This window comes from Gopherus flavomarginatus, chromosome 4 (assembly GCF_025201925.1).
Source record: "Gopherus flavomarginatus isolate rGopFla2 chromosome 4, rGopFla2.mat.asm, whole genome shotgun sequence".
NCBI classification, from domain to species: Eukaryota; Metazoa; Chordata; order Testudines; family Testudinidae; genus Gopherus; species Gopherus flavomarginatus.
In genome coordinates, this window is record NC_066620.1 from 179,005,275 (window position 1) to 179,020,836 (window position 15,562).

The following is a 15,562-nucleotide window of genomic DNA, read 5'->3' on the forward strand; positions in this document are numbered from 1 at the left end:
CAGCTCACACAAGAAAAGGGGATTGAATAGCATAAAAACATCATACTCATAGTATTTCTAACAGTCTTCTTTCACATATATCAAAACATCTTCATACCTGCCGATGCAGCACACTCAGGTGGCTTACGTGACTGTGGCCTTGACGATGGTTTAACAGGTGGATCATTAGCCTAAAATAAATAATGTAAACAATAGCAAAATCACACCTCACTAGCAAGTACAGGTTAATATAATTGAAGGCCTGGGGATAATCCAGAAGAAATTAAGAAGCACCCATCAGATATTGCCTCTTAATGTCATTACATTTCAAATTGTAAAACCAAAGACGGATTTAGATATAGCCACACAATAATTCACCAAAAAGTTATATGCGAAAATGAAAAATTTTACTGCTTGATGTTTTAACACAAAGGTGGAAAATAAATTATACATATTGCAGTCTCTCTCAGTAGCATCAGCTCTTATGTCTAGAGAGATAATGTTGCCTAGACATTGATAATGTCTTGTCACATAATTCTCAGCGTCTTTTCAGTGATTAAATATGATGGCCCAATCCAAGAGTTGTAATTTTTTAAGGGAAACAGAAGGAGCAGATAAACAACTAAAAACCCCAGTTTGTTCCAAATATTCTTAAGAATGAACATTTTTCTTGAAAATCAAGCTGCAGCTGAAAAGAGTATTTTGAATAAACTTCTCTGATTGTAGTGCGTCAAATACAGATATGTCTCTCTAAGCTGGTTGTCTTCTTGGAAACAATATAATGAAGAATTATATTGTTAGACTAGAGTATGCAAAACTTAAGGTAATAGTAATGTTCTTCTGTGATGGAGGTTCCCATGGCAATACTGAACAGTGCACTTGCGTGAATACAGTATACTCCCCCCAAAAAGACACCCTTCCATCAGTTAGCACTCAACAGATCCAATGACTTCAATGTGAGTGCCATCCACACAGCATTATTACGATTAGGTCCAATTGTAGATGAAAGGATTTCGCAACAGAGAGAGCCAATATGGAAAAAAAAATGTGTGCAAACCTTCCTTTGTTCCCTTGTTGCTTTCCTTGCATTGTTTTTCTGCTCCTCATTTTCATATTGTTCAGTAAAGGAATCCAGAATTTCATGCAGATCTTCTGATTCGGTAAGATGAGGTACATCACCAAATAAAATGGCACTAGCTCGAATATCTCGACCATAAAATCTAGCACAAAAAAAAATCAGTTGCTTTAATCATCATCTCGGCTATGCTTCTAGCTTAACCTACAGTTTAAAAGACTATGTACTGCACCATTTCAACACGTTGTATAAATAACATTTACTTGATTTCTTAAACTGATTACCCACGAAGGAATGGCAGAAGTAGTTCTATGCTCAACATAAATTGAGAACGATAAAGTACGGGGAACAGACTTGTTTCCCTTTATTATTACTTCAGCTTAATTTTCACCAATATTTTGCTACAGCTCATTTTCTACAGAAAAGCCTGGAGGTGTGCAAAAAATGGAACATCAGGATTTTTTGTGAGTCTCAGCCGCAGGATCACCTGCTGCATTGCAAGTCAGGATTAAACAAGAAAAGAGAACAGTGGTTTCACAGAAAACAATTATAGCTTGAACGGCTTTTAATGTGGCCTTTTTAATATCAACCACAATAACTCTGGGTAACCATAGAAAACAGCAGCAAAGAATCCTGTGGCACCTTGTAGACTAACAGAGGTTTTGAAGCATGAGCTTTCGTAGGTGAATACCTACTTCATCAGAGTCATGTAGTGGAAATTTCCAGGGGCAGGTATATATATTCAAGCAAGCTAGAGATAATGAGGTTAGTTCAATCATGGAGGATGAGGCCCTGCTCTAGCAGTTGAGGTGTGAAAACCAAGGGAGGAGAAACTGGTTCTGTAGTTGGCAAGCCATTCACAGTCTTTGCTTAATCCTGAGCTGATGGTGTCAAATTTGCAGATGAACTGAAGCTCAGCAGTTTCTCTTTGAAGTCTGGTCCTGAAGTTTTTTGCTGCAGGATGGCCACCTTAAGGTCTGCTATAGTGTGGCCAGGGAGGTTAAAGTGTTCTCCTACAGGTTTTTGTATATTGCCATTCCTAATATCTGATTTGTGTCCATTTATCCTTTTCCGTAGAGACTGTCCAGTTTGGCCGATGTACATAGCAGAGGGGCATTGCTGGCATATATTACATTGGTGGACGTGCAGGTGAATGAACCGGTGATGGTGTGGCTCATCTGGTTAGGTCCTATGATGGTGTCGCTGATGTAGATATGTGGGCAGAGTTGGCATCGAGGTTTGTTGCATGGATTGGTTCCTGAGCTAGAGTTACTATGGTGTGGTGTGCAGTTACTGGTGAGAATATGTTTCAGGTTGGCAGGTTGTCTGTGGGCGAGGACTGGCCTGCCACCCAAGGCCTGGGAAAGTGTGGGGTCATTGTCCAGGATGGGTTGTAGATCCCTGATGATGCGTTGGAGGGGTTTTAGCTGGGGACTGTATGTGATGGCCAGTGGAGTCCTGGAATCATCAGGGATCTACAACCCATCCTGGACAATGATCCCACACTTTCATAGGCCTTGGGTGGCAGGCCAGTCTTCGCTCACAGACAACCTGCCAACCTGAAACATTCTCACCAGTAACTGCACACCACACCATAGTAACTCTAGCTCAGGAACCAATCCATGCAACAAACCTCAATGCCAACTCTGCCCACATATCTACACCAGCGACACCATCACAGGACCTAACCAGATCAGCCACACCACCACCGGTTCATTCACCTGCACGTCCACCAATGTAATATATGCCATCATATGCCAACAATGCCCTTCTGCTATGTACATCGGCCAAACTGGACAGTCTCTACGGAAAAGGATAAATGGATACAAATCAGATATTAGGAATGGCAATATACAAAAACCTGTAGGAGAACACTTTAACCTCCCTGGCCACACTATAGCAGACCTTAAGGTGGCCATCCTGCAGCAAAAAAACTTCAGGACCAGACTTCAAAGAGAAACTGCTGAGCTTCAGTTCATCTGCAAATTTGACACCATCAGCTCAGGATTAAACAAAGACTGTGAATGGCTTGCCAACTACAAAACCAGTTTCTCCTCCCTTGGTTTTCACACCTCAACTGCTAGAACAGGGCCTCATCCTCTCTGACTGAACTAACCTCATTACCTCTAGCTTGCTTGCATATATATATACCTGCCCCTGGAAATTTCCACTACATGCCTCTGACGAAGTAGGTATTCACCTACGAAAGCTCATGCTCCAAAACCTCTATTAGTCTATAAGGTGCCACAGGATTCTTTGCTGATTTTACAGATCCAGACTAACACGGCTACCCCTCTGATACATAGAAAACAGGTGGTACCAACTTGCTAAAACTCTTGCTATATTGTGATTACAGATTTTTTAATTTATTTAAAGAATCCTTTCACGTTAGAGCAAGAAGGGAAACTGGACTCTTGGTAATGTTCAACAGTATCCGTTTTCACAAATATGCCATAAACATTTCAGTGGATGTGTTATTTGTTTCTAAGAACGTACAATTAGCTAATCACTGAGTGGCCTAATTCACAGACTCAGACTCCTTGAGTGGCCTAGTTTACAGGGTACACGAACCTTTAGGACCCACCCACTAGCATGGTCTGCCTGTTCCAAAGGGAGACATGTCCCTAACCTGTTCTCCTCCCTGCTGTATGTGCACCTTGCTTTCTGGCCTTGCCTCGGGTGTACAAGGGCAGAACCTGCTTTCATGCCTCCCCTCATATCTTCTGCATGTACTCACATAAGGGCCTGTCAAAACCAAGCTTTTAATAAATATGAATTAATGCCTTTGCTACTGCTCAGCTGAAAATTGGTACAATACATTTGGGATTTTTAAAAACCTTTACTCTTATAAACAGCAATACTAGGATGGGAGATTTTTAGAAAAAGGAGACATTCAATTACAAATTTTAATGGTCTCCAATTCAGACTGGTTTGATTTTAACGTAATTTTCAACCAAATGGTCTGATTCAAACAAGATTTCAAACCTGTCAGAATACAGCATGGAAAACCTAATTTCTTTGCATTTTAGTGTATCTTTGGAACCATGTGTTAAAGTAAATGTATACTTTTCTTGGGAGGAGGGATGAAAAATAAAGTCTTTAGGAAAGATTTTACTTTTATCATATTATCTATGTATAATTTTGATTTTACAATATTGCTATCATCTTAGAAAGGAACTGACAATAAAGTTAAAGAAATCTAGTATGTGTATGTTTACAACAATGGCACCAGAATGGAAAATAATTTTACGATTCAGAAAACTGGACCTAAATCTCCTATCCATTCTGACAGTTTTGATAGCTATGGGTAAAACAAAACAAAACAAAACAAAACAAAACAAAACAAAACAAAACAAAACAAAACAAAACAAAACCAAAACAAAACAAAACAAAACAAAACAAAACAAAGAAGCAGCAGCTCTTGAACATCTTTAGTGAGGTTCTAAACCATAATCCCTGATTTATTTTTTAAAAGGACATTGAATCAGATATCTGCCATTCCCTGCCAAATCTAATACCTCAGAAGTTCAAAAACTCGAATTCCACCATTAATGCTTTTGGAGATACCATGGGCCGAATTCTGCTTTGGATAATCACCTGCAATTTCTACTGAAATCATTCCAAGGAAAGAATTTGTTCCACGATACCAGGGTTGGGCAACCTGCAGCGCATCAGGGTAATCTGATTGCAGGCAGCAAGGCATTTTCCTGATATTGACTGTTGGTAGGCATGGTCCCATGCAGCTGCGGGAAGTGGCAGGCCAGCACAATCAGATTACTTTGATGGGCTGCATGTGGCCTGCAGGCAGCAGGTTGCCCACCACTTCACTATACCAATATACATCAAATATTCACCTATTAACCCTGTAAATACAGAGACATTTTAAGTACACCTCTATCCCGCTATAACACTGTCCTCAGGAGCCAAAAAATCTTACCATGTTATAGGTGAAACCGCATTATATTGAACTTGCTTTGATCCGCTGGAGTGCGCAGCCCCGCCCCCGGAGCACTGCTTTACTGCGTTATATTTGAATTCGTGTTACATTGGGTGATGTTATATCGGGGTAGAAGTGCATCTGAACAATGAATTACCTTACCCTGATTGGTTTATAAATTAGGGCACTGGTTGTGAACACAACACAACCAAAAGTAGTACATCAGAGCATATCGATTCTACAAAGATTTATTTTGAATATTTTCCTGAAGATCCATCCCACTAAAATTCCAGTATAACCCACTGGATGATAGAGCACAAAATATGGAAGAAACACACATGAACAATACAGATTAAATTTCAGGAAATACTTCCTAACTTAAAAACAGTAGGACAATAGAACAGGACTGCCCAGGGAGGTTATGGAAGCTTCTTCACTGGAGGTTTTCACAAGGAGGCTGGATAGTCATTTGTCTTGGACGATTTAGACACAACAAATCCCCCATTATGGCAGGCAGTTAGACTAGATGCCCCTTGCGGGCCCTTCTAACTCTATGATTCTATGATTTTGAACCAGACTTACTTGCGATTAGTTTCTTTCCTTTCAATTAAACATGTTCCTTCTAAAGATACCCCTGCAAACAACCCTCGTGATTTGCAGTATGTATAGACAGCAGCTGAGCTTCGTACGGCAACATCACCTTCTAAATTTCTGCAAAAAAGAAAAAAGTTTGCATAGTTCTTATCAACATGCTATTGTAACATTAACAGCAATTGACAATTGCTCATTCTAAATTTTACAATTCGCTGGCACGGTGATCAAATTATTTCTGACAATCTGCATTACTTACTGTCCGATTACTTGGCTTCTCTTTTTGCTACAACTGAACAAATGCATTCCTTGCTTATTTTCCACATCTGGATTTTGAGAGCGAGTAAAAAGTAAAAGTGCACTACAGGTGAGAAGTACCATGTGTAGGGAAATAATACCGTAATTAAATTATTCAGTCACTCAGACAACAAAATAAAGACCCAGTTTGGAAATGTGATAAAGTTGTACAGAAAGATGGCCATTTTCCTTTTAAAAATATAGATTTGCAGATTTAAGCTGCAGCCATGTGTTCACCTATAATTTAAGTATTTTTTACCTATAGATTATAAATAGCCTTTACTCCATGTCTATCTTTTCCTTTTCCCTCTGATCAATCCTATTATTTCTATAAGAACATAAGAACGGCTGTACTGGGTCAGACCAAAGGTCCATCTAGCCCAGTATCCGGCCTACCGACAGTGGCCAACGCTAGGTGCCCCAAAGGGACTGAACCTAACAGGTAATGATCAAGTGATCTCTCTCCTGCCATCCACCTCCACCCTCTGACAAACAGAGGGGAGGGACACCATTCCTTACTCATCCTGGCTAATAGCCATTAACGGACTTAACCTCCATGAATTTATCCAGTTCTCTTTTCAATGCTGTTATAGTCCTAGCCTTCACAACCTCCTCAGGTAAGGAGTTCCACAAGTTGTTCTGTGAAGAACAACTTCCTTTCATTTGTTTTAAACCTGCTGCCCATTAATTTCATTTGGTGCCCCTAGTTCTTGTATTATGAGAATAAGTAAATAACTTTTCCTTAGCAACTTTCTCCACATCACTCACGATTTTACATACCTCTATCATATCCCCCCTTAGTCTCCTTTTTTCCAAGCTGAAAAGCCCTAGCCTCTTTAATCTCTCCTCATATGGGACCCATTCCAAACCCCTAATCATTTTAGTTGCCCTTCTCCGAATCTTTTCTAGTGCTAGTATATCTTTTTTGAGATGAGGAGACCACATCTGTATGCAGTATTCAAGATGTGAGCGTACCATGGATTTATATAAGGGCAATAATATATTCTCCTTCTTATTCGCTATCCTCTTTTTAATAATTCCTAACATCCTGTTTGCTTTTCTGACTGCCTCTGCACACTGTGTGGATGTCTTCAGAGCACTATCCAAGATCTTTTTCCTGATTCGTTGTAGCTAAATTAGCCCCCATCATATTGTATGTATAGTTGGGGTTATTTTTCCCAAAGTGCATTACTTTACATTTATCCACATTAAATTTCATTTGACATTTTGTTACCCAATCACTTAGTTTTGTGAGATCTTTTTGAAGTTCTTCATAGTTGGCTTTGGTCTTAACTATCTTGAGCAGTTTAATATCATCTACAAACTTTGCCACCTCACTGTTTACCCCTTTCTCCAGATCATTTATGAATAAGTTGAATAGGACTGGTCCTAGGACTGACCCTTAGGGAACACCACTAGCTACCCCTCTCCATTCTGCGAATTTACCATTAATTCCTACCCTTTGTTCCCTGTCTTTTAACCAGTTCTCAGTCCATGAAAGGACCTTCCTTTTTATCCCATGACAACTTAATTTACATAAGAGCCTTTGGTAAGGGACCTTGTCAAAAGCTTTCTGGAAATCTAAGTATACTATGTCCACTGGATCCCCCTTGTCCACAAGTTTGATGATTGATCCCTTCAAAGAACTCTAATAGATTAGTAAGACATGATTTCCCTCTACAGAAACCATGTTGACTTTTGCCTAACAATTTATGTTCTTCTATGTGTCTGACAATTTTATTCTTTACTATTGTTTCAACTAATTTGCCCGGTACTGACGTTATACTTACCGGTCTGTAATTGCTAGGATAACCTCTACAGCCCTTTTAAACTATTGGCGTTACATTAGTTATCTTCCAGTCATTGGGTACAGAAGCCGATTTAAAGGACAGGTTGCAAACCTTAGTTAATAGTTCCGCAACTTTACATTTGAGTTCTTTCAGAACTCCTAGGTGAACGCCATCTAGTCCCACTGACTTGTTAACGTTAAGTTTATCAATTAATTCCAAAACCTCCTTTAGTGACACTGCAATCTGTGACAGCTCCTCAGATTTGTCACCTACAAAAGCCGGCTTAGGTTTGGGAATCTCCCTAACATCCTCACCCATGAAGACTGAAGCAAAGAATCCATTTAGTTTCTCTGCAATGACTTTATTGTCTTTAAACACTCCTTTTGTATCTCGATCATCAAGGGGCCCCACTGGTTGTTTAGCAGGCTTCTTGCTTCTGACGTACTTAAAAAACATTTTGTTATTACCTTTGGAGTTTTTGGCTAGCCGTTCTTCAAACTCCTCTTTGGCTTTTCTTATTACATTTTTACACTTAATTTGGCAGTGTTTATGCTCCTTTCTATTTACCCCACTAGGATTTGACTTCCACTGTTTAAAAGATGACATTTTTATCTCTCAGTGCTTCTTTTACATGGTTGTTAAGCCACGGTGGCTCTTTTTCAGTTCTTTTACTGTGTTTCCTAATTTGGGGTATTCATTTAAGTTGGGTGTCTGTTATGGTGTCTTTAAAAAGCGTCCATGCAGCTTGCAGGGATTTCACTTTAGTCACTGTACCTTTTAATTTGTGTTTAACTAACCTCCTCATTTTTTGCATAGTTCCCCTTTTTGAAATTAAATGCCACAGTGTTGGGCTGTTGAGATGTTCTTCCCACCACAGGGATGTTAAATGTTATTATATTATGGTCACTATTTCCAAGCAGTCCTGTTACCGTTACCGCTTGGACCAGCTCCTCCACTATTATAGAGTTCTTAATTTTGATAGCCTCTCTAATTTCCCTTAGCATTTCATTGTCACTATCCCTGTCCTGGTCAGGTGGTTGATAATAGATCCCTAATATTATATTTTTATTAGAGCATGAAATTTCTATCCACAGAGATTCTATGGAACATGTAGATTCAAATGAAGTAAAAATCTTAAGCGAATCCACATTTTCTTTCACAAATAGTGCCACTCTCCACCCTTCCCCACATGACCTGTTCTGTCCTTCCGATATATTTTGTACCCTGGAATGATTGTGTCCCATTGATTGTCCTCACTCCACCAGGTTTCTTTGATGCCTACTATAACAATATCCTCCTTTATCGCAAGGCACTGTAGTTCGCCCATCTTAATATTTAGACTTCTAGCATTTGTGTACAAGCACTTAAAAACTTGTCATTGTTTATGTGTCTGCCCTTTTCTGATGTGTCCGATTCTTTATGTGAATGTTTCTCATCTGACCTGGCCCTTACATTATCTTCTTCCATCCTCTGCTCCTGACTATAACCTAGAGAATCTCTATCAAAAGACTCTCCTCTAAGAGAAGCCTCTGTCCAATCCACATGCTCCTCTGCAGTAGTTGGCTTTCCCTCATCTCTTGGTTTAAAAACTGCTCTGCAACCTTTTTAATGTTTAGTGCCAGCAGTCTGGTTCCACTTTGGTTTAGATGGAACCCATCTCTCCTGTATAGGTTCCCCCTATCCCAAAAGTTTCCCCAGTTCCTAATGAATCTAAACCCCTCCTCTCTACACCATCGTCTCATCCACACACTGAGACTCTGAAGCTCTGCCTGCCTACCTAGTCCTGAGCATGGAACTGGGAGCATTTCTGAGAATGCCACCACAGAGGTCCTGCATTTCAGTCTCTTCCTTAGTAGCCTAAATTTGGCCTCCAGGACATCTCTCCTATCCTTCCCTATGTCATTGGTACCTACATGTACCACGACCACTGGCTCCTCCCCAGCAGTACACATAAGTCTATCCGGATGCCTCGAGAGATCCGCAATCTTTGCACCAGGCAGGCGAGTCACCATACGGTTCTTCCAGTTATCACAAACCCAGCTACCTATGTTTCTAATGATTGACTCTCCCATTACTAACACCTGCCTTTTCCTAGTGACTGGAGTTCCCTCCCCAGGAGAGGTAACCTGAGTGCGAGGTACAGTACAGAAGGAGGGTCTCAACTATGGGAAGGTTTCCCTCTGCTCCTGTTGACTGCTCTGCTTCCCTGGGCCTTTCATCCTCCTCAACAGTGCAGGGGCTGTCTGACCAGAGGTGGGACAATTCTACAATGTACTGGAAAGCCTCATCAACATACCTCTCTGCCTCTCTTAGCTCCTCCAGTTCCACCACCCTGGCCTCCAAAGCCCATAGTCTCTAGGGCCAGGAGCACCTTGCACCGAATGCACACATACGTCAACCACCCACAGGGCAGGTAATCATACACGCTGCACTCAGCACAATAAACTGGATAGCCCCCACTCTGCTGCTGGGCTTCTGCCTGCATTGTCTCCTGCAGCTACCTAGTTACTGAAAGGGTTTAGTTTAAATCAGGAAGTTTTGAATGTAGTTTAGTTTATAGATTTTAAAGAACAGCAAGTGAACCTTGCCCCCTTCCCACTCCTCTTCCAAACTCCCTTGCGAAACTCCCTGTTAGCCACCCCTGCTCGCAAAGCTCCCTGGTCACTTGCGCACTGCTTTATAAAGCCCTGGCCTTGTTGATAGCCCCGCCCACTAACTAAGACTCAGCCAATTAACAGAGGCTTCTAGCTTTCAAACCTTACTTTGAAGCTCACAGCTTCCAACAAGTTATGATTTTGGGGTCTTTTTATTTGCCTTCAGGTTTTTAAGCCCTCAAAGTTCATGATTTCAGGCTTTTCTTTGCAACCATGAGAGCTATTTAGTCTTTAAAATGAAGAGCAAAATTCTCACATATGTACGATTGCTGGAGCAGGAACTTTATGATTCCAGCCAGCCCCACCCCACAGCAAATATCATGAGACTTGTGTTAAAAACCCTTGGAAACACAAATACATTTTAGAAACACACAGAAAAAAACAAAATCCCTTGCTAACCACTCCCAGCTTCTGGCAAACAGAAGCTAGAGACACTCAGAGCATGGTGTTGCATCTCTGCCCATCCAGGCTAACATCTATTGATGGACCTATCCTCCATGGACTTATCTAGTTCTTTTTCGAACTGTTATAGTTTTGGCCTTCACAACATCCCCTGGCAAAGAGTTCCACAAGTTGGCAGTATTGTGTGAAGAAGCACTTCCTTTTGTTTGTTTTAAACCTCCTACCTACTAATTTCATTTGGTGACCCCTAGTTCTTGTGTTATGTGAAGAAGTAAATAACATTTCCTTATTCACTTTCTCCACACCAGTCAATATTTTATATATGTTTATCATGACCCCCCCTTAGTGATTTCTTTTCCAAGCTGAAAAGTCTGAGTCCTTCTAATTTCTGCTCAAATAGAAGCTGTTCCATACCCCTAAACATTTTTGATGCCCTTCTCTGCACCTTTTCCAATTCCAATATATCTTTTTTGAGATGAGGCGACGACATCTGCATGCAGTATTCAAGAGGTGGGTATATCATGAATTTATATAGAGGCATTATTATATTTTTTGTCTGATTATCTATCCCTTTCTTAATGGTTCCTAACATTTTGTTAATTTTTACTGCCACTGCACACTGAGTGGATATTTTCAGAGAACAATCTATAGTGACTCCAGGATCTCTTTCTTGAGTGGGAACAGGTGATTTAGAACCCATCATTTTGTATGTACAGTTGGGATTACGTTTTTCAGTGCACATTACTTTGCATTTATCAATGTCAAATTTTATCTGCCATTTTGTTGCCCAGTCACCCAGTGTTGTAAGGTCCCTTTGTAACTCATGACAGTCTATTTTGTACTTAACTAGTCTGAGTAACTTTGCAAAATTTGCCACTTTCCCAGATCATTTATCAATATGTTGAACAGCATTGATCCTAATACAGACTCCTAGTACAGACCCCTGGAGGACACCACTATTTACCTCTTCACATTCTGTCTTGATATCCTGTTTGTCTCACCCACAATCATTTTCATATTTTTCTAATGCTGTCCTCTCAAATGGAACAGCTCTTCCTGAGCTGGTCTACTAAGTCTCCTCATTGAAATACTTCCTTAAAACTGACTTCTGCTATTATGTTCAGAAGAAGAGTATCAGATTTATTTATTTTTAAAGAAAACTGCCCTGCCAGATTCTGTGCCATAACCTATAACTGGCCAAAACCGGGGTATGACCAAGTCCAGGGTGTAGTCAGTTATCACATATGGAATGCTTCTAAGCATACGGCAGAACCAAGGGCAAAGCAAGAGTTCTAAGCTTTTACTGCACCTAAGCGCACTACTCTTAAATGTCAGAAGTGAAAAGTTGTAATGCTAGACTTCAAAAGGAGGTCTCGCTTTGGTCTCCAATATAGATGCCCACAAAAAGTCAGTGTACCAAGATATTTTTTCTTGTTGCAAAATATTTCTTTGATATTAATATTTATTAAACCTACATAAGAAGTTATTCAGTCAGCCATGTGTACACATGCCTTTCCTGAATAACCACATATGCTTTTTCCTGTGACCCTAGTCTTTTCTCCTCTATCCAAACCCCAAGCATTGTGCTATTGCTCCTTTAGCACAGCATATGCATAAATAATCCAAGCTATCTGGGGCAGTACCTAATACATCTCTAAGCAATGTAAAATAATAAGTAGGAGATTGAATGCTATGTGTTACTATACATATTAAGAGTACTTCTGGTAAAGGGATGGAATGGCACCCTATCTAGCTCCTCAGGTAAAGGAAAGAATAAATTACATGCAGAAACTTAGTTTTGCATGAAATCTTGGTATGCAACCACTGCTACAACCCCAAGACTTGTGTTTGTACATTCCTTGGAGTTACTAGGTAGCTCAGAAGTAAGAAGACTTCAGAATGAAGAGGTAGAAGCTGGCAAAATATAAAGTTAGTCTTTAAATTAAATTACAGTCTGACATTTATAACCACAAAAAAAATAACCCTCATCTGTTATCAAAATATGAATTGCATTCTGATTTAACAAGCTAGCCATGGGGAAAATATAACATGTTACAGCACATATTTATGATTAATATTAATTGGTAAATCCAGTAAACCAACAAGGAAATAACAAAATCAAACCAGGAAATGGCAAAATATTCCCCAGATTAACCTCTAGTATGTTAGGAAGAGAGTCTTGTTTAATATTTGGAATAAAAAATGTGATGTTGTTTAAAAAGACACTTAAAATGTTTATTTGCATTATGAAAAGTGCTCTGTAATAGATCCCCCAAAAATTCTACTATCCTTTCCCTTTGGTAAATTCTTTTCACTCTTATACTGCAAAATAAAATACATCTGATTTTAAAAATACAACTTACTGTATACAATGACTTGCTATAATAAATCTTTTTGTATCAGCATCATCACTTCATGCCAGTACAGCTCCAGGAACACTGTATTATGTATTAATTTCATACTGAAATGTGTGTCATACAACCTCTGCATAGAGATATTTAAAAAAGGTCAGAAAATGTTTTTTCCCCTGGAAAAAACTGACTTTTTTGTGAAATATTTGAGTGAAAACAAAAAAAAAATTATGTGGAAATGCCGCAGTGGTGTCTCATGGGAGCTGTAGTTCAAGTGCCTTATACTCTCATTCTCTTCTATAGGTTGGACTCCCTGGCTGGACTCCAGCTCTCATGATGCACCACTCTCTCCCCTCTTTGGGGGTGGTGCATCATGGGAGTCTCAAGGCTGTGGTGCATTATGAGTAATGACATCTAGCTGTGGAACCTGGCCCAAAGAGGAGAATGGGGACTTGACGCAACAGAACTACAACTTCCACGAGGCAGCAAAGCATAACTGAATCAAAGTTTTTTAGTTTGGCCCCAATTTTTTTTCTTCAGTTTGTGGTTATTTGGTTTTTTGACCAAAAATCTGTGGAAAGCAGACTCTTTTCACAAAAATCATTTAATCAATACCCAATTTTCTGTCAAAAAATGGGTTTGACAGAATTTTTTTGACTACTTTAAAACAGTCAAACATTGGTCGACCCAAACGAATGACCACACCAGAATAAAAGTTAGAATGTTCCCCACGGTCATTTCTTTCAAGCAAAAGATTGAATGAAAAAGAGTAGTCTTAAACTGGCCCAAGGCTAACAAACTTGGGGTCTGATAGACCAACAAGGTAATCTAATCATAGAACTCAGGGCCCTCCACTAAGAACTTCCTATATTAGTTCCCAGATATTCAAATCTAGGGCCTTTCTGAACCTAGCTGATTTCATCTCTCTCAATCATACACAGAAAGAGGCAATGAATTCTTCTTTCCACCTACAAACAGTCTCTATCTAAGCTAGACTGAACTTCTATTAGGCTTCCTCTTTCCCATTGCTTTTTGTAGGCCTGGTTGAAAGAAGGACAAGACCTGACTGAGACCGCACAATCTGTATCCAATTAAAGTGGCATAATACTATGAAGACAACACTGGCCAAATGAACGATAGGTTTTCCACAAAATTACTGAGCAGTTTGTTAGAATAAACTAAATAAAATTTACAAATATATTTTAAATAGGATTATGGAAGTACTTTTTTGTTAATACGTACATTTAAAACATGTTACTTGAATTTTATATTTTAATGCTACTCACCTCCCCAAAGGCCCAATTGCCACTGTAAAGTTTCCTCCAAGTGTAAGATTGCCACCTTTTGCAAAAGCTTCAACTGCTCTTTCATGGTTCAGTATTATTACTAAATCTGACACCTAGAAATCAAGTAAAAACAACTATATTTGCTACTTGAAACAAATATTTGAAAGTTCATCTCTCTCAGGAAGGAAAGAACACAAACATGCAAATCTGTAGATCAGCAAAAACATGGGAGTATATAAACCATTTTCTGGAGTTAGCCAACTTCAAGATATCCTCCCAGTGAAAAATTAGACTAAGAAACTGAGCATTTTTATTACTCTTGATCATTTAAGTATTGTGGTAACACGGCCAAGGATGCAGCTAGAGGGTTTGTTGTTGTTGCTGTTCTCTCTCTTTCCTCTTTGTCTACCATTCAGCTGTCCTGAAAGATGGAAGCAACAGGAAAAAGAAAAAAAGTCATTGAGGAAAATACCTATGATTACAGTTTCCCATTATCAATGGAAACCCATTTTCTGGCTACAGCAATGCCCAGTTATGATGCTTTGCCAACTAAATGTTACACCAGTTTGACACTGATCACAGGAAAGATAATGGAGCAGCTGATACAAGACTCGATTAATAAAGAATTAAAAGAAGGAACTATAATTAATGCCACTCAACATAGGTCTATGATAAATAGTTCCATTCAAACAAACTTGATATCTTTTTTGGTTGAGATTACAAGTTTGGTAGATACAGATAATAATGTTCATAAAATATATTTAGACTTCTGAAAGACATTTGACTAGGCACTGCACAACATTATGATTAAAAATTAGAACAATACGAAGTTAACATGACACACATTAATGGATTAAATGCTGCCTAACTGATAGGTCTCATAATGTAATGGTAAACAAGGAATCAGTATCAAGGTGGTGTGTTTCTAGTGGGGTCCCACAGGGATCAATCCTAGGTTCTATGCTACTTAACAATATTATCAATAACCTGGAAGAAAACCTAAAATCATCACTGATAAAGTTTTCAGATGACACTGTGACATTATTTGATTAAAATATGACCATATAGATTACTGTTGCAACCACTCATATATTTGCAACAAATCTTGTACAAAGATTGTCAAGTAAGGTGTCTATGGAAATGTTATGATTTGCTGAAAATGATTATGCTATTTGTATGCATTTATCATTCTTGTATTTG

General features: G+C 39.2%; 2 protein-coding genes across 5 annotated transcripts in view; both read right to left on the reverse strand.

Annotated features, from left to right (window-relative positions):
- ALKAL2 (ALK and LTK ligand 2) overlaps positions 1 to 15,562 on the reverse strand; it is a 485,537-nt gene that overhangs the window by 341,443 nt on the left and 128,532 nt on the right. The gene's annotated exons all lie outside the window — the stretch shown is intronic.
- SH3YL1 (SH3 and SYLF domain containing 1) overlaps positions 1 to 15,562 on the reverse strand; it is a 115,260-nt gene that overhangs the window by 30,253 nt on the left and 69,445 nt on the right. For all 3 annotated transcript variants that reach the window (XM_050950921.1, XM_050950919.1, XM_050950920.1), the window contains 4 exons: positions 14,363 to 14,475; positions 5,574 to 5,702; positions 1,037 to 1,199; positions 128 to 170 (listed from right to left, as the gene is read on the reverse strand). In XM_050950921.1, coding sequence (XP_050806878.1) covers positions 128 to 170; positions 1,037 to 1,199; positions 5,574 to 5,702; positions 14,363 to 14,475 — 448 coding nt within the window. The remainder of the gene's footprint in view (positions 1 to 127; positions 171 to 1,036; positions 1,200 to 5,573; positions 5,703 to 14,362; positions 14,476 to 15,562) is intronic.